The 26,865-nt window shown below is 48.1% G+C and overlaps 1 protein-coding gene across 1 annotated transcript in view; it reads left to right on the forward strand.

The window, feature by feature from the left end:
- Acot11 (acyl-CoA thioesterase 11) overlaps positions 1–26,865 on the forward strand; it is a 60,424-nt gene that overhangs the window by 28,523 nt on the left and 5,036 nt on the right. Inside the window, exons 2-14 of the mRNA XM_028785738.1 lie at positions 5,165–5,378; positions 5,943–6,012; positions 12,997–13,057; positions 13,918–14,016; positions 14,570–14,705; positions 16,677–16,866; positions 18,103–18,222; positions 20,407–20,551; positions 21,576–21,631; positions 22,636–22,702; positions 23,001–23,084; positions 23,839–23,969; positions 26,453–26,584. Of these exons, the coding sequence (XP_028641571.1) occupies positions 5,165–5,378; positions 5,943–6,012; positions 12,997–13,057; positions 13,918–14,016; positions 14,570–14,705; positions 16,677–16,866; positions 18,103–18,222; positions 20,407–20,551; positions 21,576–21,631; positions 22,636–22,702; positions 23,001–23,084; positions 23,839–23,969; positions 26,453–26,584 (1,505 nt within the window). The remainder of the gene's footprint in view (positions 1–5,164; positions 5,379–5,942; positions 6,013–12,996; positions 13,058–13,917; positions 14,017–14,569; positions 14,706–16,676; positions 16,867–18,102; positions 18,223–20,406; positions 20,552–21,575; positions 21,632–22,635; positions 22,703–23,000; positions 23,085–23,838; positions 23,970–26,452; positions 26,585–26,865) is intronic.

A 26,865-nucleotide genomic window follows, 5' to 3' on the forward strand; every position in this document is an offset into this window, starting at 1 on the left:
TCTATTCCATTGATCTTCCTGCCTGTCTCTGTACCAATACCAGGTAGTTTTTATCACTATTGCTCTGTAGTACAGCTTGAGGTCAGGAATGGTGATTCCTCCAGAAGTTCTTTTATTGTTGAGAATAGTTTTCGCTATCTGGGTTTTTTGTTATTCCATATGAATTTGAGAATTTCCTTTTCTAACTCTGTGAAGAATTGAGTTGGGATTTTAATGGGGATTGCATTGAATCTGTAGATTGCTTTTGGCAAGATGGCCATTTTTATTATATTAATCCTGCCAATCCATGAGCATGGGAGATCTTTCCATCTTCTGAGATCTTCTTCGATCTCTTTCTTCAGGGACTTGAAGTTCTTGTTGTACAGGTCTTTCACTTGCTTGGTTAAATTCACACCAAGGTATTTCATATTATTTGCAACTATTGTGAAGGGTGTCATTTCCCTAATTTCTTTTTCAGTCTGTTTATCTTTCATGTAGAGGAAGGCTACTGATTTGTTTGAGTTGATTTTATAACCAGCCACTTTGCTGAAGTTGTTTATCAGGTTTAGGAGTTCTCTGGTGGAAGTTTGGGGGTCACTTAAGTATACTATCATATCATCTGCAAATAGCGACATTTTGACTTCTTCCTTTCCTATTTGTATCCGTTTGACTTCTTTTTGTTGTCTAATTGCTCTGGCTAGGACTTCCAGTACTATATTGAATAGGTAGGGGGAGAGTGGGCAGCCTTGTCTAGTCCCTGATCTTAGTGGGATTGCTTCAAGTTTCTCTCCATTTAGCTTGATGTTGGCTACTGGTTTGCTGTAAATTGCTTTTACTATGTTTAGGTATGGGCCTTGAATTCCTGATCTTTCCAAGACTTTTATCATGAAGGGATGTTGAATTTTATCAAATGCTTTCTCAGCATCTAGTGAGATGATCATGTGGTTTTTTTCTTTGAGTTTGTTTATATAGTGGATTACATTGATGGATTTCCGAATATTGAACCATCCCTGCATTCCTGGGATAAAACCTACTTGATCATGATGGATGATTGTTTTGATGTGTTCTTGGATTCGGTTTGCTAGAATTTTATTGAGTATTTTTGCATCGATGTTCATAAGGGAGATTGGTCTGAAGTTCTCTTTCTTTGTCGGGTCTTTGTGGGGTTTGGGTATGAGTGTAATTGTAGCTTCATAGAACGAATTGGGTAGTGTTCCTTCTGTTTCTATTTTGTGGAATAGTTTGAAGAAAATTGGTATTAGGTCTTCCTTGAAGGTCTGATAAAATTCAGCACTAAAACCATCTGGTCCTGGGCTTTTTTTAGTGGGGAGACTTTTAATGACTGCTGCTATTTCCCTAGGGGTTATGGGACTATTTAGATGGTTTATCTGCTCCTGGTTTAACTTTGGGACCTGGTATCTGTCTAGGAAATTGTCCATTTCTTCCAGGTTTTCCAGTTTTGTTGAGTATAGGCCTTTGTAGTAGGATCTGATGATTTTTTAAATTTCTTCAGTTTCTGTTGTTATGTCTCCCTTTTCAGTTCTGATTTTATTAATTTGGATACTGTCTCTGTGCCCTCGGGTTAATCTGGCTAACGGTTTATCTATCTTATTGATTTTCTCAAAGAACCAACTCCTGGTTTTATTGATATTTTGTATTGTTCTTTCTGTTTCTATTTGGTTGATTTCAGCCCTGAGTTTGATTATTTCCTGTCTTCTACTCCTCCTGGGTGTATTTGCTTCTTTTTGTTCTAGAGCTTTTAGTTGTGCAGTCAACTTGTTAGTGTGTGCTCTTTCCAGTTTCTTTTTGTAGGCACTTAGAGCTATGAGTTTTCCTCTTAGCACTGCCTTCATGGAGTCCCACAAGTTTTGGTATGATGTGTCCTCATTTTCATTGAATTCTAAAAAGTCTTTAATTTCTTTCTTTATTTCTTCCTTGAGCAAGTCATCATTGAGTAGAGAGTTGTTCAGTTTCCATGTGCACGTGGGTTTTCCATTGGTTTTGTCATTATTAAAGACCAGTCTTATTCCGTGGTGATCTGATAAGATGCAAGGAATTATTTCAATCTTTTTGTATCTGTAGAGGCCTGCTTTGTGACCAATTATATGGTCTATTTTGGAGAAGGTACCATGAGGTGCTGAGAAAAAGGTATATTCTTTTGTTTTAGGATGAAATGTTCTATAGATGTCTGTTAAGTCCATTTGGTTCATAACTTCTGTTAATGTCAAAGTGTCTCGGTTTAGTTTCTGTTTCCATGATCTGTCCATTGCTGAGAGTGGGGTGTTGAAATCCCCCACTATTATTGTGTGAGGTGTAATGTGTGTTTTGAGCTTTAGTAAAGTTTCTTTTATGTATGTAGGTGCCCTTGCATTTGGAGCGTAGATGTTCAGAATTGAGAGTTCACCTTGGTAGATTTTTCCTTTGATGAGTATGAAGTGTCCTTCCTTATCTTTTTTGATTAATTTTGGATGAAAGTCGATTTTATTTGATATTAGAATTGCTACTCCAGCTTGTTTCTTGGGACCATTGGCTTGGAAAATTGTTTTCCACCCTTTTATTCCGAGGTAGTGTCTGTCTTTGTCACTGAGGTGCGTTTCTTGTATGCAGCAAAATTCTGGGTCTTCTTTGTGTATCCAGTCTGATAGTCTGGGTCTTTTTATTGGGGAATTGAGACCATTGATGTTAAGAGATATTAAGGAAAAATGATTGTGGCTTCCTGTTATTTTTGCTATTAGAGGTAAAGTTATGTTTGTATAGTTATCTTCTTTTGGGGTTGTTGGAAGATTACTTCCTTGCTTTTTCTAGGTTGTAGTTTCCCTCCTTGTGTTGGCGTTTTCCATCAATTATCCTTTGAAGTGCTGGGTTTGTGGGAAGATATTGTGCAAATTTGGTTTTGTCATGGAATATCTTGGTTTCACCATCTATAGTGATTGAGAGTTTTGCTGGGTATAGTAATCTGGGCTGGCAATTGTGTTCTCTTAGGGTCTGTATGATGTCCGTCCAGGCTCTTCTGGCTTTTATAGTCTCTGGTAAGAAGTCTGGTGTAATTCTTATAGGTCTGCCTTTGTATGTTACTTGACCTTTTTCTCTTACTGCTTTTAGTATTTTTTCTTTGTTTTGTGCATCTGATGTTTTGATTATTATGTGACGGGAGGTATTTCTTTTCTGGTCTATTCTATTTGGTGTTCTGTAGGCTTCTTGTATGTTTATGGGCATCTTGTTCTTTAGGTTAGGGAAGTTCTCCTCAATAATTTTGTTGAAGATATTTACTGTCCCTTTAAGTTGGGACTCTTCATTCTCATCTATACCTATTATCCTTAGGTTTGGCCTTCTCATTGTGTCCTGGATTTCCTGGATGTTTTGAGTTAGGAGTTTTTTGCATTTTGCATTTTCTTTGACAACTGTGTCAATATTTTCTACCGTATCTTCTGCATTTGAGATTCTCTCTTCTATCTCTTGTATTCAGTTGGTGATGCTTGCGTCTATGACTCCTGATCTCTTTCTTAGGTTTTCTATCTCCACGATTGTCTCCCTTTGAGCTTTCTTTATTGTTTCTATTTCCATTTTCAGATCCTGAATGTTTTTGTTTAATTCCTTCTTTGTGTTTTCTTGCATTTCCTTAAGGGATTTCTGTGATTCCTCTTTAAGGGCTTCTATCTGTTTACTTGTACTCTCCTGTATTTCTTTAAGGGAGTTACTTAATTCCTTCTTATAATCCTCTATCATCATCATGAGAAGTGATTTTAATTCTGAATCCTGCTTTTCAGGTGTGATGGGGTGTTCAGGGCTTGCTATATTGGGAGAACTGGGTACTGATGATGCCAAGAAACTTTGGTTTCTGTTGCTTATGTTCTTGCGCTTGCCTTTCGCCATCTGGTTAACTCTAGTGTTGTCTGCCCTCACTGTGTAAGACTGGAGTCTGTATTTCCAGTTATCTTGCTTGTTGCAGAGCTCCTCAGAGTCCAGATGTCTCTGTAGTCTTATGATCCTAATCTTGGTGTCTGCTGCTCTGAGTGCAGTGGCTCCTCTAGGATGACTCAGGAGTCAGTATCTCCACAGGACAGGAGTAGATCAACTCAGTGTCAGCTGCTCTGAGTACAGTGGCTCCTCGGCTGCTGAGTGCAGTGGCTCCTCTAGGATGACTCAGGAGTCAGTATCTCCACAGGACAGGAGCAGACCAACTCTGTGTCTGCCCCAGCCCACAGGACCAGGCAGGGGAGCTCCTGAATTCTTAATATCACACAATCGCAGAAACTATCTGATGCTGGCAAAATGATGTCCCTGCTAGAGCACGAGGCAAATCATAGTCGGCTGCTGTGAACAGTTTGAAGCAGCCTCATATTCCATACTTGGGATTTAAAAAGACCCATATTCTTAAAATCTCTCCCTCTCTCTCTCTCTCTCTCTCTCTCTCTCTCTCTCTCTCTCTCTCTTTCTTTTTCTTTTTTTTTTTTAAAGGAACCAACACTTCCTGATCCTTCCTGAACAGAACTGGGGACCAAACATTCACATATATGAGCCTATAGGGGTTGGGGGGCATTCTCATTCGAAACACCACACTCTATTTGTTATGTGGATGCTGGGATCTGAACTCTGGTCCTCAGACTATGCAGCAAGTGCTTTAAAAAAAAGATTATTTATTTTATGTATATGAGCCCACTGTAGCTGTCTTCATACACACCAGAAGAGGGCATCAGATCCTATTACAGATGGTTGTGAGCCACCATGTGGTTGCTGGAAACTGAACTCAGGACCTCTGGAAGAACAGTCAGTGCTCTTAACCACTGAGCCGTCTCTCCAGTCCACAGCAAGTGCTCCTAATTGCTAAGCTATCTGTCTAGCCCCCCCTACCACCCTTTTGACTTTCTCAAGAGAGAAAGTTAGGAGTCAAATATGGCAGCATGTCTATAATTCCAGCTGTCTAGATGCTGAGGAAGAGCAAGGGCTCAGAGCCAAAGCTATGCGTGGCCTGTTTAAAAAAAAAAAAAGTCAGTGTAAAGGAAGACTTTAAAAGTAGCCCACTGCTGGGCAGTGGTGGCGCACACCTTTAATGCCAGCACTTGGGAGGCAGAGGCAGGCAGATTTCTGAGTTTAAGGCCAGCCTGGTCTACAGAATGAGTTCCAGGACAGCCATGTCTCAAAAAAAAAAAAAAATGCTGACCATGCCATCCTCACCCGTCTCCAGGGCTTCGCCTCTATGTTCTCTAGTCGCACATCCCGGAAGTCAGTCTCTCATCCGGAGTCCGGAGACGCTTCCACCATGGCAGAGGGTGAAGAATACCGTAACCCTACGGAGGTGCAGATGAGCCAGCTGGTGCTGCCCTGCCACACTAACCACCGTGGGGAACTGAGCATTGGACAGTTGCTCAAATGGATCGACACCACAGCCTGCCTATCAGGTGAGGCGGTGCTCCAGGCTCGCCATCGCTCGCCATCACATCCCTACCGCTTGCCCTGTGGAACCTGTGCAGGGGCCTCAGTTTTTAAAGATCATCTCTTTACCCTCTCGTGAATACTGTTTCCCTTCTGGTCTTAGGTCCTGCTGGTCCCCTGCCTCTGTTCATCTAGTTGTCAGGGCAGCCAGTCCCTCTCTGCAAGTTACCCAACCCTGGGTGTTGGTACCATGCAGATGTCCCTGTCTGCTTCTGCTGTGCCCTTAACCACAGCGATTGGCTGGTTGGTAAAGGCCAGACACAGGGGCTGACTGTGAATGCTCACGATCCTTTCCGTGTCCAGCCTCTAGGATCTAACAGTGACTTGGCCACACTAGCAGAGGTTGAGAGGCCCTGAGGCAGCTGTGGGATCAGGGAAAGGGCTCCAGAGCAGACCCAGGGCTGAAGCAAGGAAGCAGAAGTGGAAGAAGGGTGGGAACTTTTCATGGAGAAGCCTCTGGAAGATACTTGGTCAGAGGCCTGTGTGACACGAGGAGGCTGCTAACATCTGGCTTTCTTCTCCTGAGGCAGCAGAGAGGCATGCTGGCTGCCCCTGTGTCACAGCCTCCATGGATGACATCTACTTCGACCATACCATTAGGTAAGTGGCCCTCTGGTTTGATTACTATCTTGGTCTCTCTCTACTCATCAGCCAAGAGCCTGCACCCCCATCCCCCCACCTACCAGACTGTGTAGCACTTGGAGCTGACTCAGTTGATTGGAAGCATGGTATCTTGGGGGTGGAACATCTTTCTGCAGGCATGTGGGACAGCAGTGGGTTAGGCATGGCCTTTTGCTTTGTGCCATATGATGGACTTTCTTGTCAGGGTGAGGCCAGGGAAGTTGCCGCAGGTTTGCAGTTAAAGGCTCCTGTGGTAGAGGAGGCCTAAGGCCAGGCTGTGGAAATATACAGAGCCAGCAGCTTGGGTGTCTGTGTGTCATGTGGTGCTCTGTGACACTGGTAAGTCAGGTTCTCTCTCTGGGTCTTGTTTCCTTACCTGTGAAGTGAAAGGACTTGAATTTGGTCAGGAAATAGCTCTTTTAGCTCAGACATTTGTTCATAGGTTCCTGGTCACCGGACTATAGGGAGTGTAGTGGAACTGTCTCTGAGGCTCCAGCCCCTAATAATGACTCGTTGACTTTTAAATGGCAGACTCTCAACTGGCTCATCTCAGTAAACGTGATCATCTAGCAGTGTCCCGCCATGTGGCTTGTTAGTTCTTTCTCCTCCAGTCTTCTGACTCTTTCCCAGAGTTCCTATCTCTGCCTGGGTTTTCCGCCTGTCCTCCCCTGCTTTGCTATAGGCTGTTCACCTCCTTATTAAACCATTCAGAAGGTGTTGGAGAAGATGTTTACGAAGACATTACATAGCACACAAGAGATTATTCCAAAGGGAGACCCCCTGACAAGGCACTGAGGTCGCTCTAGAAGAGTGAGCCAGCCACCAGTGGTCCACCCCTCTCCAGCTCTTACTTGGGGATATCTTTACTTTTCAGTGGCTGTACAGGTTCCCTCACATGCTTTGCTATTGAGCCTCATCAGGCTGGGACACTAGAAGGCTGCTGAGCTGTTGGCCCAGGACAGGCCTTACATAGAGCTCTTGCTGCCAACCCACACCTAGATATGCCATCCATACACAGGATGTCAAATGCCAAGGCCTTATTCAGGGCTGCCTGGTGCCCTGTGTGTGACTAATACGGAAGAATGTCAGCTGGTCCCTGTATTCGTCACTTGTTCACTACATATTCAGTATTAGTTAACGGACTGGCTAGTTTTATGTCAACTTGACCCAAGCTGTCATTTGGGAAGAAGGAACCTCAATTGAGAAAATGCCCCTGTCAGATTGAACAGTGGGACATTTTCTTGATTAATGATTGATGTGGGAAGACCCAGCCCACTCCTGTGATGGCACTCTGGGAAAATAGTCCTAGGCCGTATAAGAAAGCAGGCTTAGCAAGCCATGGGGGGCAAGCCAGTAAGCAGCATCCTCCATGACCTTGGCTTTAGTGTCTGTCCCCAGGTCCTTGCCCTCTCTTGGATAATGAGTGAAATAAACCCTTTCCTCTCCAAGTTGCTTTTGGTCATGGTGTTTCATCACGCAGTTGAAACCTAGTTAAGGGCTGGAGAGATGGCTCAGAAGTTAAGAGCACTGACTGTTTTTCCAAAGGTCTTGAGTTCAATTTTCACTAAGCACACAGTGGCTCACAACTCTCTGTAATGGGATCTGATGCCCTCTTCTGGTGTGTCTGAAGAAAGCAACAGTGTACTCACATACATAAAGTAAGTAAATAATTCCTTTAAAAAAGGAAAGAAAGAAAACCTAGTTAAGATAGTTCAGAGCCTTAACTAATCCGGAAAGCATTGGTGGCATGCTAGGTTTGCAGACACAAGCAGCCAGAACATAGTCTTCATGCCCTCTACCCAGTCTGCAGAGGAACAGATATAGAAATGTCATTTGCATTTGCAGTGGGAAGTTGGGGGTTGAAGTGTGGCTCAGTAGCAGAGCATGTGTTCAGCATGCAGAGCCCTGGGTTCGATTCCCACCACCACCACAGCAGAGACAGTGAGCTCTGGTAAGCTGCTGAGTTGTCTTTATTTTGCTATTTATCCCTCAGTTCTGGGGATCCATCCCAGCTCTTGAATCAGTTTGATAAAAAGACTTGACAGAAAGGCTTTATCCCTGAAGGCAGTACTGAGTTCCCCTCTCATTAATGTCTTACACTTGTATTTTATCAATATGTTGATTAGAATAACCTTTTAGCTTGTTGACATATTAATAACGAAAGCTACAGTATGAGGTCTTTGTTGTTAATATCTTCACTTTACAGAGGAGAAACTGGGGCACAGAGAAGTGAGGAAACTTTCTAAGGTCACACAGCAGGTGAAGGACACAGAATTACCAACAGGAGGCCGACTGGCCGTAGGGTCCTTGCTTTTTATCAGTGGGCTTCATGGGGTTGAAGTGCTGGGCAGGGCCTCCAGGACACTTCCTGGCATGGTCTGAGCTGGCTGGAGGGCTGTGAGCCTTGTGCTTTGGTGGCTGTGACACTGTATCTGGGAAGCATGGAGAGGGCTAGCGTGCTTATGTGGAGGGTGGACCTGCTGCTGCAGGGCCAGAGGGTGACCCTGAGTCTGGGCAGGGGAACAGAAGGAGGGCACATTGTACGGAGCCTGGAGCGTATTAATGACTAGGATAGGCCTGGCAGCACCTGAACAGTTACAGGTTTACCTTTGTTTGTTTTAGGTTTTGCTATTTAAAAATATTTCAGGCCAGGTGTGGTGGGGCACACTGATAGGCTTAGCACTTGAGAGACTGAGACAGGGGCATTGCTGTGAGTGTGATTCAAAATTGACTGGGTTTATATAACACAATAAAATTCTGTCTCGAGAATAACCTCCAAATAAACACACTAGTTTAATTAAATAAAACATTTCAAGAGATTCCCATATCTGGAATACCATTACTTAGGAGCTTAGGCAGGGTATCCTGAGTTCAAGGTCAGCCTGGGCCCTGTCTCAAACTGTAGAAGACAAAGTGAAATATTTCCAAACATATCTGGAAGGACTAAGAACTAATTTTATACAACTTCCACATGATTATCACACCTGAAAAATGGCCAGTTATTTTTCCCCACCAGTGCTGTACTGTTGGCATGTGACCACACCGACTTGTGAGCTTGTTTTGCTGTGTTGTTATTTTTTATTATTCTAATAAGGCTGGAAATAAGTTTGCAAATCAACTGAGTCTTCTAAAGCTCGTAACTCCTAACCTCTCACCTCCAGTCAGCTCTCTTGAAGGGGACTATGTACCCTCTCTCTTTCCCTCCTCCCTTCTTCCCTCCTTCCCTCCCTCCTTCCCTCTCCCTTCTTTCCTTCTTCCTCCTTCAGCGCACTGTAACTGAGTCACCCCCAGCTCTCTTCTTCTTCTTCTTTTTTTTTTTTAAAAGACTTATTTTATTATTTCAAGTTATTTACCTGAACTGGGCAGTGGTGGTGGTGCACGCCATAAATCCCAGCACTCAGGCGGCAGAGACAGATGGATCTTTGAGTTCCAGGTCAGCCTGGTCTGCTGAGTTCCAGGACATTCAGGGTGTTCTTTCTCTCCCTCGCCCTCTTCCTCCCCCGTGTGTGTGTGTATGTGTGTGTGTGTCTGTGTGTGTTTGTGTGTGTGTGTGTGTGTGGTGTGTGTGTGTGTGTGTGTGTGTGTGTGTACAGATGCCTGTGGAGGCCAGAGGCATTCGATGGTTTCTGGAGCTGAATCTATAGGCAGTTGTGACCCACTGGACATGGGCACTGGGAGCTAAACTTAAACCTTCTGCAAGGGCAGTATATGCTCTTAACTACTAAGCCATTTCTCCAGTCCCCTCAGATCCCTTTTAACACCACGGAAAGATTTTAATCAGCAATCCCCCTGCCCCATTCCCTGTGAGGAATCTATTCCCAGATCTCTGATGAGTGCCTAGGACCCTGTCTGGCACCAGTCCCTATATAGACCATGATGTCTCCTATAGGTTCACAGCCATGGTAAAGCTTAGTTCAAAATTAGGTGCAATGAGGCTTGATCAAAAAAGGCTAAGCCATGCCTGGTGGCACGAGCCTGTAATTTCAGCTACTCAAAGCCTAGGGGAGTTGGATCGTGAATTCAAGACCAGTATGAGCTAGAGTGAGTTCTAGGTCAATCAGAGCAGCTTAGTGAGACCATGTCTCAACATTAAAGTAAAAAAAAAAAAAAAAAAAAAAAAAAAGCACAGGCGACTCATCTTAGTGGTAGAGTACTTGCCGGAGGCACTAGGATCAGTCCTGTTCTGAGGTGGCAGAAGGGAGGCTGATAGCGAAAATGATCAATTGTAACAATACGCCTTAATAAACACTGCAATCTTTGAAGTGATTCTTCTCTAGCAATTATAAAAATATACTTTCATAAACATTAAAATCTCTGGAATTGCCTATTGTCGGGTCATGTCTACCCTACCACTGGGCACGGCCTCTTGGGGAGGTGGAATTTGGGGAGTTTGACTGTGCTTACCCCACCTGCCAGACCGGGTGCCCGGCTGTAGGGAAGCACAGCTCACTGCTCCAGGGGTGGGAAAGCCAGAGGTGGAAAAGCCAGAGGCACTTGGGCTGGAGACAGCATCTAATACAGGGAGGGGGGCTTAGCTTGGTGGAGACAGACTTGGTGACCACTGGGGCTGGGAGCACAGAGAGAGGCCTTCTCTGGGAAAGTAAAGCTGCAGCTCTGTAGACAAAGGCCTTCCCTGGGTTCCTCATGGTGGATCTTGACAAAAAGAGGCAGTCCATGGGCCTAAACCATGTTTATTGGTTGTTCGTGGTGGAAAATGTATATACATAATCTACCATACCCAACTTCTCAGGGTGGGCCTGAGATTAAATACCTTTTGCAGGGAGGAATATCTGGGAAGGAAAGCTTATTGACTACGCCCTCCGGGCCTCTAGGTACATCATTAGCATGGAAAACTCTGTTTAGGGCCTACATGACCATAGGATATGTTTCTTTTATGTGAGGAGCATGGCACGTGTGTTCCAAGTCAGGAGTCTGACAGGGAGCTGGGAGGGAGAGTCAGGTGTGTGCCCACTGAGTCTCTGGGTCTCCACCTGCTCTACCTTACCAAACTTCCTGGCATGATTTTACGTCCCACAACCTGTGTCCTCTAAAACTTTTTATTAATTTTATGTGTGTGAGTGTCCTGCCTTTATGTGTGTCTGTGTACCACACGTGTAGCATCCACAGAGGCCAGAAGAGGGCTTCAGATTCCCTGGAACTGGAGTTACAGATGATTCTAAGTTGCCACATGGGATCTGGACTTGAACCCAGGTAGTCTGGAAAAGCAGCAAATGCTCTTATCCACGGAGCCATCTCTCCAGCCCTCTTTCCTAACTCTTGATCATGAGAACTTCCAAACACCGGGCGGTGGTGGCGCACGCCTTTAATCCCAGCACTCGGGAGGCAGAGGCAGGCGGATTTCTGAGTTCGGGGACAGCTTGGTCCACAGAGTGAGTTCCAGGACAGCCAGGGCTATACAGAGAAACCCTGTCTCGAAAAAAAAAAAAAAAAAAGAAAAGAAAAGAAAAGAAAAGAAAACTTCCAAAGGCATGGGACTGTAGAATGTGTCACTGTTGCCCGGATCTGATAGCTCCTGCTTCGCTGCTGTGCTTTATATCTATACAGGGATAAATGCATGTAAGAATGCAACGCACAGATGGCACCTCTCTGCCCGAGTGTCATATTGCTGAAAACATAGGCAGAAGTGAAGTGTCCCACATTGTGAGCAGAAGTCACTCACCGAGCCCCTGCACTGATTAGTCAAGTGTTGGGTTGAATCACCTTACCCTTCACTGGGCTGTCCCCATGCGTTCCCAGAGCTATACACACAAGGACACAGACTCAGAGGTGAGATGACTTACTCCAAGTCACCAGTTTGTGGTGTGACAATTGAAGCAGAGCATGACAAACCTAGTCTTGTGTGGCCACACTATGGCCTTGTGACTGGCATGCCCCTTGGGAGGGACCCTTCCGAGCTTTGCTGGCTTGCAGTGTACGCTGCATGTTCACGAGCCACGGTGCAGAGGGGTGAAGGACTTCTTGAGGTCACAGTGATTGAACTCGGCCAGATGTCTAGCCTTTTGCCCTCCTCACCCTGACAGCCCATCAGCTGGCCACACTCTGGGCACAGGGCAAGCTAGGTGGCTCCCAGGAGATTTGTGTGGACATGGGAAACATTCCCAGAAGAACAGGCTTCACCTAGGAAGAACTGGGCTGGTTCTGTCAACAGAGCCCATTGAGAATCCTTGCCTTGACGCAAGTTAGTTGGGTGACCTTGTTAGCTGGGTGACTTTGGAGAAATGCTTAGCCTCTCTGACGTTCACTCCCCTGTTAACCTGTCTCCAAGTTTGTTTTAAGATTCAAATGTAGAAATGCACACATAGCAGTTTTAAGTGTCCTATATCCCTGCCCACGTCTCTCTCCAGCCATCGGCACTTGGCAAGCATTTGGTAAATGTAAGTGTATATTGCTTCAGTCAGTCACTGTTTATGGAGGTCTCACCCTGCCTCGTGTGCTCGGTGTGATGAACAAAGCATACACTCCCTGGGCTGGGCTAGGACTCACAGTAGAGCATGTGGCCACACACCCTGAACAGGCTCTGGCTTTCATGAACCATAAATGAATCAGAAGAGAGAACAAAAGCCAGGGGCTTTGGCCCAGTGCAGTTTAAAGGCTTAGGAGGCAGAGGTCATACTCCAGGGGGAGTGCTGGAGGGTGAGCTCTGGACACTAGAGGATAGGAGGCTGTCCCAGGGAGGGAGATGTAGAGCAAAAAGAGGACTCTGGCTCTTGGACTGGGGGTGGGTGGTGTGGAAATTAGCTGCCTGTGGAAGCTCTGATTTGCCATCTATGGAACGAGTGCTCATGTTGTCTGCTGGCTTGGTGATATTGCAGTTGTCTATGTTCTGGGAGTCTTGAAGTACTCTTGCCGGTCCTCCTCCCCTTGCTGAGGTGTGGGCATCTGAGGAGCCTGTCTCTCCCTTGGTTTCTCTGGAAGGCTTACCTCCTGCTTTCCTCTCCTCAGTGTCGGCCAAGTGGTGAATATCAAGGCCAAGGTGAACCGGGCCTTCAACTCCAGCATGGAGGTGTGTGTGGCTGGCCCTGCCTGGGGGTGGGATGGCTTTCCTGTTCTGCTCTGTCTTTCAGGATCCAAGCCCAAGCCCCCTCACACTGAAGGACTCTGACCAGAGTTCCAAGATGGCTGGCTGGGACAGGAGGACCCTAAGGCCTTCTTTGCTAATATCCCATAGCACAAGAGGGAACATGGAGGCCAGGGTGGGCAGGAGGCAGACTCAGGGCTTATACTTCCGGTCAGGCACATTCAGTAGCTGGTGTGAAGGCCGAGGAAGGCAGTGCTGTGTCTGGTCATGGTGCTGCATTGGGAGAGACTGGACTTTGCCCATTAGTTCACCTGGATGGCCTCTGTTTCCACATCTATATGGTGGGCCCATGACTCCTGCACTCAGGAAGTTCAGTGGGAGGATGGCTTTGTGAGCTACTGAGGACTTCATTTCTTCTCCTGGGCTTGATTTAGGTTCTGTAATCTAGCGAGCCATTGATTCCTGAGAGCCCCAGAGGCTGGGGTAACAGTCCTGACTGTGCTTCCGGGCATCGCATAAATGTACCCACAGGTCTGACCTTTCAGTATCAGTAATACACATGGGTGCATTTGAACCCTTTAAGTAATCCCTCGAGGGCAGTTGTGACCACTCCCGTTCCAGAGATGAGGAAACAGATCCAGATGAGGGAAGTGAATTGCCCAAGATTTTCCTGGGAACCAGAGACAGAGTCAGAACCAACTCTAGGTCCCTGGCGTCCCGTACCTGGTAGGTGATGTAGAAACTCCAGAGGCCCAGCCTGGGTGGCTCTTCAGCCTCACTAAAGCTGCAGCCCTTCAGTAATATCTTCCTGTCTTCCTTCCTCCCATGGCCCTCGCCCTCTGCAGGTGGGAATCCAGGTGGTCTCTGAAGATCTGTGCTCTGAAAAGCAGTGGAGTGTCTGCAAGGCCTTGGCCACCTTTGTGGCCCACGGGGAGCTCTCCAAGGTAGATAGCTGTCCCAGATGCTCTGCCACACCCACATTACCCCGAGCGGGACCCTCTGTGGTCCCGCCCAGGAGCCTGCTCCTTTCTCCATCTCTTCTTGCACTTAAATGTCTTCAGAACACTGTGTTCTAAACAGACCCCCTCTATTTCCTGGGCCTCTGCCCAAGAAGGGATCTTGGGGGACATTTAGAGAGAACTATGCCCTGTTGGGTTACAATGGAGACAAGAAGATGGGCACAGTGCCGGGCGGTGGTGGCACATGCCTTTAATCCCAGCACTTGGGAGGCAGAGGCAGGCAGATTTCTGAGTTCGAGGCCAGCCTGGACTACAGAGTGAGTTCCAGGACAGCCAAGGCTACACAGAGAAACCCTGTCTTGAAAAAAAAAAACAAAACAAAAAACAAACAAACAAACAAACAAAAAGGTGGGCACAGAGGGGAGAGGTCCCTGGAGCTTCTCTCCCACAGCAGTCCAGGCCCACTAGGTGCCAGCTTCAGGCAGCAGGACACTGTGCTCTCTCAGGAAGCTTGTGCACCTTGTCTTTCGGCCAACAGGTGAAGCTGAAGCAGGTTATCCCATTGACAGAGGAGGAGAAGACTGAGCATGGGGTGGCGGCTGAACGCCGGCGTATGCGACTGGTCTACGCAGACACCATCAAGGATCTCCTAGCCCACTGTGCCAAGCAGGATGGTATGTGCCTAAGAGTGCAGCCCGGTGTACCCAGGAGGGAAGCTGGTATCCTCACACCCACTTTGAATGGAAGGAGGAAGGGATCATACTATGGACCTCTGTCTCTGGTAGCTTCAGGCCGTTCTGGCCTCCTTGGCCTCACGATCCCCTCCAGGGAAAGCAGGTACTAGAGCCACTCACTCATATCCCAGAAGTGGCGGAGATGGAGTGGGGTCTTACAGAAATCTAATCTCTGTCAATCATCATGTCCGTAGGCCTCTAGGAGAGATGGCGTGTGTGAAGACAGGATTGAGCTAGGCTTTGAAGACATGTAGGAATTTTAAAAAGCATCTGTGGTGTGTGTGTGTGTGTGTATGTGTGTGTGTGTGTGTGTGTGTGTGTATGTATGTATGTTTTCTTTTTTTCCCAAGAAAAATAAAAAGATAAAAAGCAAGTTGCCCTCCATGCTGTCTCCCTCCTGGAGCTCAGGCCATCTCCCCAGAGGCAAAGGATGCTACCTGCCTTTCAGTATGTGTGAAGGTTCTTTCTGTAGATTTATGCAGAGTGTATGTTATTTAGTTCCCTATTTTACCCTGAAGGGAACACATGGGACACATTGTTCTGTATCTTGATCTTGATTTTTTCCCCCTCTTGATGGTTGTTCTCTTGAAGGTGCAGGCTGACCTGTCTGCCTTGGACTGGGTCTGGTTTTGGCAGGTGGTGAGGTGAGGAATGTGTTCTACAGAGAATGAAGGCCCCAGGGGTAGGAACAGGGACCCTGGGGTTCTTTGTCCATCTCCGAGTTCTTGTGTGAGGTCTTTCTTAGCAATGAAACTGAAGGAGCCAGTTTTCAGACAAATAAAAAGTAATTCAGCTAACCAAAGTGACACTCACCAGTAATCTTAGCACTCTGGAGGTTGAGGCAGGAGGATCATGAGTTAGAGGCCAGCCTTGATTACATATGAAGCTCACGGCCACCCTGGGATACATAGTGAGATCCCGTCTCAAAACAAACAAAGAAAAGCTGGTGTTGGCTGGGCACAGTGGAGCACATCGGCAGTTCCTTCAATGACATAGGAGGCTGAGGCAGGAGGATCAGGAGTTCGAGACCACCCTGAGCCTTGCTGTATTGGGCTTAGAGGATGGCTGGAGGGAGCCCAGATCTTCCAGTCAGTTCCATGGATGTGTCCATTCCATCACTGCCCTCTCAAACCCCTCCTTTGTAGACATTCTGCCTCCAAGGATCAGTCTAGATACCTCTGCCTGGCATGCAGGCCACAGACTAATGCTTCAGCCCAATGTGTGTGCTCCCTCAGCTTAGCCAAAGGCCTTGCATCTGCCAGCACCTACTCTGGACATGGGCTTAGATCATTTTCAGCTTCTGCTTCCCTGTCCTACCTCTCCTGTGACATCTCACAGGGCCCTTCACCTGAGTGAATGTCATCTTTCTGCCAGGTGCTCTGTGGAGAACTTTCCTAGGATTCTGGAGACACAAGACAAGCACCTGGGTTTCAGTTGGCCTTGTTGACATCAGCTTCCTATATCTCTGAGGCCATGTTTGCTCATTCGTCTGTCTTACTCTTGGTATCCTGATGGCACTAAAGGAATGGGGAACTGGTCAGGGCAGTGGGTAGCAAGGACTGTCCTGAGAGTTTAGCCACTGGCTATGAGCTGAGCACACTACAGCCACAACCATCCCTCGTGGACATTCAGTCCTGTGTGGCTGGGGCTGACACTTGCTCCTTACACATGGGTGTCTGAGAGCCAGTGGTTGGCTTGATGTATCCAGTGTCATACAGCCTGTGTTCCTGGAGCAGGGGTTGGCTCAGGCTTGCCATGTCTCAGAGCTGCGCTGTCTGCTGCCTTGTGGCAGGCTGATGTCCTTCCTCCCAAGCCTCTCATTCTTTTCCCAGGACCAGTCTAGACCTTGTGATCACTTGGGGGTAGTAAATTAATGTTTCAGGGGGCCTTCCATGGACAATCTATCCGTAGGAACCCTCTCATCTGCTTGCTGTCCTCCCGGACCAGATCTGGACAAGGACTTCAGCAATATAGTGCCAGCTGAGAAGACCCGAGTGGAGAGTGTGGAGCTGGTGCTGCCTCCTCACGCCAATCATCAGGGCAATACCTTTGGGGGCCAGATCATGGCCTGGATGGAAAACGTGGCCACCATTGCAGCCAGGTGAGACAACCTCTGTTTGCCTTCTCTCCTGTTTCCAGAGGGCGTTTTTTTGGCAAGAGAAATCCTTGCTGGTATCAGCACTTAAAGCTCCAGAAGCTTGGGTGTTCTGCTAGGATAACCCTGGATTTCCATACCTATAGAGCCAGAGAGGAGCCGTTTCTGTGAGCTGGCCATGCTTCTTTCTTCTACCCACCCATTAACACATTCCTTGTAGCCGCTAGGAGTCTCCATAGCAGACTGACCCTGAAGCCTCCCCTTGATCTGCCTTTACCTGAACTCCCGTAGTAACTGCTTCCTCAGGCTCTCTTCCTCCTCACCTTTTCCCGCCCCCAATTTTGCCCCCCCCCCCCCCGTGTGACCTCCTACGGCTCAGCAAACTGCCCAGCCCCACCATAAAGCCACCTCAGACTGATGCCTCTTTCTAGTGGCAAAAGTAAGTTCTTCCTCCTATAGCTCCTGTGCAGGACTGTGGTTCCTGGTACTCTAGATGTCAGGGATTAAAAAAAAAAAAAAAAAGAAAAAAAAGAAAGGTTAACTGGGCAGTAGTGGTACACGCCTTTAATCCCAGTACTTGGGAGGCAGAGGCAGGTGGATTTCTGAGTTTGAGGCTTGGAGGCTAGCCTGGTCTTCAGGACAGGAGAGTTCTAGGACAGCCAGGGTTTCACAGACTGGTGGTCCAGACTGGACACCTTGAGCCTCGTGACTTTGCTCTTGTTGCTCTCTCAGCACGCCATAACCCACTCCACTAGGCCGGTTTTCATTCTTAGGGCCCAGCCCAGCCCAGCTCTCCTCTGAGGTTAAGCTGAAGGTAGTGTCCAAGCAATAACATTTGCAAAACCTGGCCTAGGAGTGTGCGGAGACCTGAGGAGGTCCAGGATCTGGATGATCAGGGAAAGCTTCCTGGTGGAGGAGGGCCTCATTAGGGCCTCCAGCGACAAGAAGCTTTTCAGGAGGGATGGGTTTCAAGGTATCAGGGAACATAGATACCAAGACAAGAATGCCAAGAGAAGGAGGGGAAGGGGTTTGCTTTAGAACATACTCTATGCTTGCTTTCTTCTGGCCTCAAACTCAGCGCCTCTCTAGCCACGCACAGTGGCTTCGGCACATTCCAGGGCTGGGCCAGAGGACCAGTTCTGTGGTCCAGTATGGTTTACAGGCTAGGTACTAGAGAAAGCTGGCCCAACCACCTTAATGCAGTATGGGCCATTTCCCTTATCTCCCCGTTCTTCCCTGTAGCCGGCTCTGTCATGCCCACCCTACCCTCAAGGCCATCGAGATGTTCCATTTCAGAGGCCCATCTCAGGTGGGGGACCGTCTGGTGCTCAAGGCCATCGTGAATAACGCCTTCAAGCACAGGTGAGGGGTTGGGATGGGTGGGACTGGGCCACCGAGGGTTGGGGGTTCTTCCTGATCTTAGAAATCACCTAATTCAAACCTGCCAAGCCTTTCCGCGGCTGATGAGGTCTGAAATACTAGGCTGTTTATATGGGCCAAGTTTAGCTAGTGTTCCTTCTTCTGGAATGTTCTATGACTCCAACTGTTGTACTATGGTGGGACTGGAGTCTTCTTTAAGTTTTCTGTAGATGCTGTGCCTCCCACTGACTGGGAAGCTGCCCTGTGCTTGTGAGCTCCGTCTCTCCCTGCTTGGCTGGAGGACTGAGCTCTGGAGTTGCAGAGGTCACAGGGCCTCTTCTGTTTCTCAGATCCTTTCCTGCCCATGTCCTAAAACAGGTATTCTACCATGTCACCTTGGAATGAGTTCTGAGGTCTCTTCCCACCACAGCAGGCTTTAGCTAAGGGGTATTTCTGAGAACTTAGTGTGCTCATTTATGATGAAGGGCAATCTGGAGCTGGGCAGCCTGGGTTCAAGTTTGTTGTCAATTCTCACAGTCTTTGAGCAAGTTCGTTAATGTCTCTGAGCATCCGTTCTTTAACATATACAATGCTCGCACAGCCCTCTCACAGCTGTGAGGATTGGCGGAGGTGTTACTAGAAGAAAGCCAGAGAGACTGTCCAGGGAGGGTCAGTGACTGTACTGCGGAGCTTCTTGCTACAACTGCTGCTATTTGCAACTCCATCAGTCGACGTCCTGCCTCTCTCAGGACCCTCCCAGGCTGGGTTCTTCTCCAGCTTCTCTTCCTGCCTCATTCTGAGACTTGGTAGTTGGTTCCCTCTTTCTCTAAGGCCCACCTCTCACAGCTGTAGGACTTCCTGGCTTTGCTTATGTTGGACAAATGCTCTACTATATCCTTGGCCCCCTTTCCAGCTTTTATTATGTTTTCTAGTTTTAAAAATTGCATGTGTGCCTGGTGGTGGTGGAACACATCTTTCTTAACTCAGAAGGCAGAAGCAGGCAAATCTCTGTGTTTGAGACCAGCCTGGTCTACAGAGAGACAGTTCTAGGATAACCAGGGACACAGGGAAACCCTGTCCTAGAAAAAAAAATGTAAACTGGGCATGGTGGCTCACACCTTTAATCCCATCACTCTAGAGGCAGAGGCAGCAGGATCTCTGAGTTCAAGGCTAGTGATCCTGAGTTCCAGGACAGCCAGAGCTACATAGTGAGACCCTGTCTCAAAAAACAAAACAACAACAAAATGTACATGCATATGTGTGGGTGTTTGTGTAGGTGTGTATGAAGGTATAGGAGGTCTTGGAAGCTGGAAGATAACTATTCTCAGGCACCATCCACCGTATTTCGCAGTGGAGTTTTTCTCATTGGCCTGGAGCTTGCCACGGTTAGGCTGGTTGTCAGCAAGCCCCATGGATACTCCTTTCTCCGTGTCCCCAGGGCTGAGACTATAAGTGTGCGCTACCATGCTTGGCTTTAGATGGTCCTTGAGATTGAACTTGGGTCCTTCTAATTGTACTTTACAAGTTAAGCAATCTCCTCAGTCATTATTATGATTATTACTATTATTATTTTGAATTTTGAGATGGAATTTTACTCTGTTACTCAGGTTGGCCTTCAACTCATGTCTCAGTATCTCCAGTGCTGAGATTACTAGCACATGTCAGTACGCCTGGCTTCCTTTGTAATTTTTACTGGTTTAATTTAAAAAAATTACATTTATATGTATTTACTGTACATGTGGTGTGTATGTGTGTGTATGTGTGTGTGTGTGTGTGTGTGTGTGTGTGTGTGTCGGGCAGTATATGTCAGAGTGCGCCCACCTACTCTTACTATACGTCTCTGGGATCAAACTCAAGTTGTCAGACTTGGCAGCAAATGCCTTTCCTGCTGGGCCATCTTGCCTTCCCTTTGATGACTTTTGGGTATCTTTGCTTTCTTGCTTTGTTGCTTTTCTGGGCTGTTAGCTGGAAGCCTGGCTGGACAGGTTCATCTGTGAGGTGACTGAGGAGGACAGATATGGTTCTGGCCATTTGGGTCCAGTTATTGGAAGAACTGCAGGGGAGTGTGTGCACACTGTGTGCACCTGCCTGCCTGTGTGTGTACTTGTGTGTGAGTGTGTGTGACGTGGAAGGGCATGGCTTGGGAAAGGTCTGTGGAGCCTGACTCCCTCTTCCATTTGGCCTTAGCATGGAGGTGGGTGTGTGTGTGGAGGCTTATCGCCAGGAGGCTGAGACCCAGCGCCGGCACATCAACAGCGCCTTCATGACTTTTGTGGTCCTGGATAAAGATGACCAGCCTCAGAAGCTGCCCTGGATTCGTCCCCAGCCTGGGGTGAGTGTCTTATTCCCAAGTTTCCTCACTGTGTGACAATCCCATCCCCAGCTCTGTGCTGAGGTACAACCAGATCGGAGCGTCCTGGTTTCACCCAGGGATTCCCCTGTGAAGCTGGGTACCCGCTCTGCCTGCCAGAACCAGAACATACATACATACCACGGGGGTTGGCTGATGTTGGAGGATCATGGACCTGAACAGCCTGGATGATTGCAGAGACCCCTGGTTTGGGCACCAAAGGCTGGTTGGGCCTCACCCCTGAGGCATTCTTGGACTTATATCTCTGAGGGTTTCAGTCCTTATCTGTGTAATTAGTGTGTCTGCGACTTCTGCCTTCTGAGTTGTGGCTTCGGGGAACCAACTGGCTGCATAGCCTTGGAGCCTTTGAGAAGTGGTGACAGTTACCTTATGGAGACAGGGGCAAGGGCACAGAAATGACTGGGTTCTGTGTCTGTGGAGACACCCTCTTGGCTAGTTGCTGTCTTTGTGTTTTTGAATGGGGGTGAGGCTGTAAAGGAATGGGAAGGAGGTGGACTCTGCCCTTCTGAGTTCTGACCCTGGTCTCACCCCGTATTCCTATGACCTTGTGGGGATCATTCAACCCCCTGAGCCCCAGTTTCCTCCTGTGTAAACTGGGACTCGAAGGTCCTAGGGTGAGAAACATGCAACAGAAAATAGGCATGGTCTTAAGCAGAACCCTTGTTAGGAACTCATTCCCAGTAAGCGCCTAGTGAGTATGGTCCTGGACACCGCTGTGAGGTTCTTTTATCATCTACATTGGGGGAAACTGAGGCCTACAAGGAGGGCAGTGTCCAAGGTCACCAAAGGCTCTATGCAGAGCTAAGTTACAGCTTAGGGGCTCTGGAGCTTTCTCAGTAAGGGGATTTTGACACTTGCTGCCCTAACAAGATCTAAGCTTCTCTAGGGACTGCCAGGTCCTTTGGCTCCAGGGACAGGGATGGCAGAGCTATGGGTTAGCTGGTCATCCCATCTGGACCACAACATGTCCCTGCTTCCTTCCTAGGAGGGTGAACGGCGATACCAAGAGGCCAGCGCCAGGAAGAAGATCCGCCTGGACAGGTGAGTAGGGCAGGGCAGTGGGAGGGACGTGCTTGGGCTGGTCTCCACCTGCTGGCCCGAGACAGTCTGCAGGAATCCTCCTGGACTCTGTACTAGGCTGTCTTTTCTCATTCTCCTTTTTAAATATTATTTTTGTTTTGAGTCATGGTCTCACACTGTAGCCCTGTAGCCCAGGCTGGGCTGGAATGCTCTAAGTAGTTCCGGCTGGTCTTGAACTCTTAGGATTCTCCTTGCCTCTGTCATCTGAGCTGGCCCTTTGCATCTGCATAGTCTTGCTTCAGCATCTTACAGCTCTTCTAGACACCAAGACACTGAGGACAGAAAGTAGATCTCTTGTCCTGAGGACACACGGTTGAGTGAGATCGTTGGTCCTGGCTTAGTCTGGATGATTTTTGCTCATTTACTGAGTCCTGTCTGTTTGGCCATGAAAAGGTCAAATCTCTGCACAGGGGAGAATGAGGTAGAGAGTTGCTACAAGTTCAAGGCTAACCTGGACTACATAGAGATACCCATCTCAAGCAAAACAAATCAATTAAAACAAAACAGAAAGGCTTAAAGCCCAGATCCAATGGTTCAAGACATATAAACTGGTAAATCTGGGCACCCAGTAAAGCATCTTATAGACCGTAGTGTATTGTGGATACATCCAGGCTCATACATTGTTATTAATAAGAAACATTTTCATTTCTGGGACATCTATCATACGCTAAGAACTGTGTTCCTTGCAAAGCCCCTTGGAGGTAGAGAAGACATGGATTCCATTCCAAAGAGAACACTGAGGAGTGCCATGGGTGACGGGGGAGCCTGGGCTTGTCTCTTTTCCTCTCCAGTCCCCTGTGAACCTCCTAGAGTGCTAGCTGAACCCCCTTTCTCAGATGCTGTTTTCTGTGTGCCAGTGTGCCCACTGCCCTGCCAGGCAGAGTCTCCAACCCCACTGGCCTGCCAATGCTGTATGCCAAACACAGTGGACTCTGAGAGACCCAGATTGTCCTCTTTCCTCTCAGGAAGTACCTTGTGTCCTGTAAGCAGACGGAAGTGGCTCTGTCTGTCCCCTGGGACCCTAGTAACCAGGTAAATCTCTCTGTTTCAAAGCCCACTGAACCCCTTTGCTTTCCTTTGGCCAGAACAGTTTTGGAGGAAAGTTTGCTGGTCCAGGGCCATGGAGACCCCTCTGCCCTGCTCCGTGATTGTTATTCACACACACAAGAGTGCGTGTGTCTCCTGTTTTTGCAAGATGGTGTGGCTGCTCGGGGCTGTGTGTAGGGCTTGAGGGAGCCTGGATCCCCTTTCCCAAAGCCCAGCTCCTTTCCCCATATCTGTACAGGGACCCCTGGGGCAGGAGAAGGTAGCATTTGTATATTCTTCTCAGGTGTACCTGAGCTATTACAACGTGTCCTCTCTGAAGACGCTCGTGGCCAAGGACAACTGGGTGCTGTCCGTGGAGATGGGTGAGGTAACCCACCCACCTTTCTTTTTCTTGCAAGCATCAAAGGCAGTATCTCCAAAGCATTTCGGCAAGGTCGTGAAGCCACCCACCTGTCTCCAAGGTTGCTGAGTGAAGCCCTGATTCTTCCTGCCTGCTGCCTTTTACCCACCAGAGCCCCCACTGCTTTGCACGGCCACTTCCTCCCCACTTTCTCCTTGGCTCCATGCACAGCAGATCACTGCAGGGGTGGACAGGGGCCACTGCGCCTCTCTTGCCTGTCCTTGTCACATTAGGGAGTTGGATAAAGCCAGGCTCTGGAGACCCACTGCCTCGGTTACTGCTTCTTCTTTTGTTTTTAAAATTATTAATTTTTATGTGTATAGTGCTTTACCTGCATGCATGTCTATGCACCACAGGTATGTCTAGTGCCTAGGGAGGCCAGAAGAGGGTGTCAGATACCCTAGATTAGAGTTACAGATACCTATAAGCTGCCATGTGGGTGCTAGGTGTTGAACCTCAGTCCTCTGGTAGAGAAGCCAGTGCTCTTTAACCTCTGAGCCATCTCTCCAGCTCTGATTACTGCTTACTAAAGTGGTGCTTTCTGTCTGTCCTCACTGAGCTCTGTGAGAAGTCCATTTTCAAGGGGTTGTGACTAAGTCTCAGAGACAGTCAGTTACTTCTTCATCATGCAGCAAGCCAGTGGCAGCCCTGACTTCCAGCCACAGACACCACCAGCAGCATAGTCTGGGGCTGTGGTGAGGCTACCCTTCGTGCTCCACAGGTCCGCCTGTACATCCTGGAAGAGGAGTTCCTGTCCTTTCACTTGGAGATGGTTGTACATGTGGATGCTGCCCAGGTCTTTCAGCTGCTTTCAGACCTGCGCAGAAGACCAGAGTGGGACAAGCATTACCGGTGAGGGACCAGTGCTAGGAGGAAGATGGGGGTTTGCCTGCTGATGCTTAGCATCTCCCATAATGCTTTGCTTCTACTGGCCTTCAGCAGGGTTGGGCCTGTGTTTGTTGGCAAATTTATGGGTATGTTGAAGCCCTAGGGAAGGAACTGAGCCTGGAATTGGATGGGGAGGTCTGAGTTTAAGTCCTGTATCTGTTCTAAATAGTTTGACATTGGTCAGGCCATTTTTGACCTGGGATTCGTTTGCTCCCTTAAGAAATTATTTTATGAGTATGGGTATATTTTGCCTGTCTGACTGTGCAACACACATGTGTCTGGTACTCATGGGGGTCAGAAGGAAGCATCAGATTCTTTGGTGGTGGAGGTAAAGATGGTTTTGAACTACCATGCGGATGCTGGGAGTTGAACCCAGGTCCTCTGGTGGGGCGGGGGGAAACAGCCTGTGCTCTTAACCTGTAAGCCATCTCTTCAGCTCTCCTATCTCTTAAGAAGGGTATTAGGGGATGGGCATGTCATGAAGGAGCAGTCAGTGTTCTTAACCACTGAGCCACCTGTCCAGGACCTACTCTGTAGTGTGTATGTGTGTGTGTGTGTATGTGTGTGTGTGTGCATGTGTCAGAGGACAACTTGTAGATTCCAGGGATTGAACTCAGCAGGCATGGTGGCAAAGTGCCCTTCCCACTGATCCAATCTGTGAGGTTGGAAAAGTTAATGTTTAAAGTGGTTGGTTGGTTCAGCATCCTCGAAGTCATCTTGTGTCCTGCCGGTTCTGTGGCTCAGTCGGAGCCTGCGTTACAAGTGCTTCCCTAGGAGGCTGATAGACTTGGGAACTCAGTGAGCTGTGCATCACCAGCTGACTTTCCAGAGTAGCCTGCTCCTTCCGAGTCTGTCCTCAGCAGAATGCTCATGGCCATTCATAGCCTGGCTTCCTGCCTGAGCTTTCTCTGCAGCCATGGCTATGCAGTGTTGGGGAGATGGATGTCTCAGTAGATAAAGTGCTTGCACACAGCATGAGAACTTGAATTTGAACCCCCAGAAGCCATGTAAAGCTGGGCACATGGCTCATGTCTGCAAACCCAGTGCTCCTTCTGTGAGATGGAAGACAGGAGACTCCCTAGAACCGCTAGGACAAAGTTAGTTTGGCACACACACGGGCAAATAGGTCACCCACAATGCACTATTATATGGATACCTGCACTCAAACACTCATAATTGGATATGCATGCACATACAATCACACTCACATAGAACAAAAGCTCAGTCAAGTGGCAAGAAGGAAGAAAAGGGAGAGAACAAATTGTGTTGCTCTAAAATGGTATGCACGGGTAGCCTGGACCTGCTAGAAGGGTATTCTAAAACTGAGAGGTGATTGGGTGGTGGCTGGGTAGAGGAGCTGGGAAAGGTGGGCTGCTGTGGACCAAATCAAACTTCACTGAGGATGAGTGACAGCCACCCTGTTCCCAAGCTAGCCTCTGTGCAGCAGAGATGTATGTGTGTGAAGGTGTGGTTATGTCCTCATGTGACTGTCCTTGTGTCTGTGGGTACCAGTGTCAGTCGATTGCTGTATACCTGAACAAATATGTGTGCCTGGGCTTGTGTTGTCTCCGTTACCCATCAGGTTGAGCACCCCAGCCTTGTTTCCTCATGAACTCTGTAGCCCCAAGTGGGTTATTCCCCAGCATCAGCTCTTCTCTCTAGAGAGGATGCTAAGACTGCCCACAGCACAGGGCTGCAGTGGAGGGATGCTGACTGTATAGCACCTGGACAGTATGCACAACTACCAAATCCTTGAACAGCTACTTGGGGTGTGTGTACCTGCAGACGGGTCTGTGAGTTCAGTGGTGTCTGTCTGTGTGCCTGTGCATGTATGAGCATATATATGCCTATACTCTGGCTCACAGTCCCAGGTGCAGTCCACTGTGGTGGGGAAGTCAGGGCAGAAGACACTTGAAGCACTTGTTAATACTGCATCCACAATAACAAGACAGAGGGAATGAATGCATGCTAGTAGTATCCAGCTCAGGGTCGCCATTTCCCCTGCCAGGTAATGGTGCTACCCACAGTTGAGATGGGGCTTCCTATGTCAATAATCAAGATAATCCTACAGGCATACCCAGAGGCCAGTTTCCCAGATGATTCTAGATTCTGTTAAGTTGACAGTACTACTATCAGTTTGCATATTTGTATTTGCTTGAGTACATGTCAGAGTGCTTTTGTGTTTGAGTGTGTGTACCTCTGAGTATGTATGTTTATATGGGCATGTGCTTGTGTATCTGCTCTGGTACACTCTGTGTGTGTGTGTGTGTGTGTGTGTGTGTGTGTATGTGTAGACAAACACATGCATACATTCATGCACACACATATCCTGGAGGGTCTCCACCCTTCCTCTGTCTCTGCTGAGCTGAGGTAAGGAAGCCATCTCAGGGCTGCTCAGAAGGCCGCAAGCTGCTGTGGCCTGAGTCCTGACTTCAGCCTCCCAACAGGAGCGCGGAGCTGGTTCAGCAAGTGGATGAGGATGACGCCATCTATCATGTCATCAGCCCCACCCTGAGTGGTAACACCAAGCCCCAGGACTTTGTGATCCTGGCCTCTAGGAGAAAGCCTTGTGACAATGGGTGAGCGCCTGCTTTCTGAGGGGTGCAGTAGAAGTGGGGAGGCCTCATCTCTCCTGGGAAGAGCAGTAACATGGAGGTCCGAGCTCTGCTGCCCACTGGTGGTTGGACTCAGAACCCACCAGCTGTTTCTAGGCACCAGTGGGAGTTCATCATGACAGCAAGGGCATATACTGCTCCTGAAAGCAAGGGGGACTGTGGCATTTGTGGCCACAGACAGAGGTTCCTTTCACATGGGTATCCCTTGGCCTCTGCCTTCTGGAAGCTTGTGGCTGTCACTTAAG

The sequence above is a fragment of the Grammomys surdaster genome, unplaced genomic scaffold, assembly GCF_004785775.1.
Source record: "Grammomys surdaster isolate TR1022 unplaced genomic scaffold, NIH_TR_1.0 100, whole genome shotgun sequence".
Lineage (NCBI taxonomy): Eukaryota > Metazoa > Chordata > Mammalia > Rodentia > Muridae > Grammomys > Grammomys surdaster.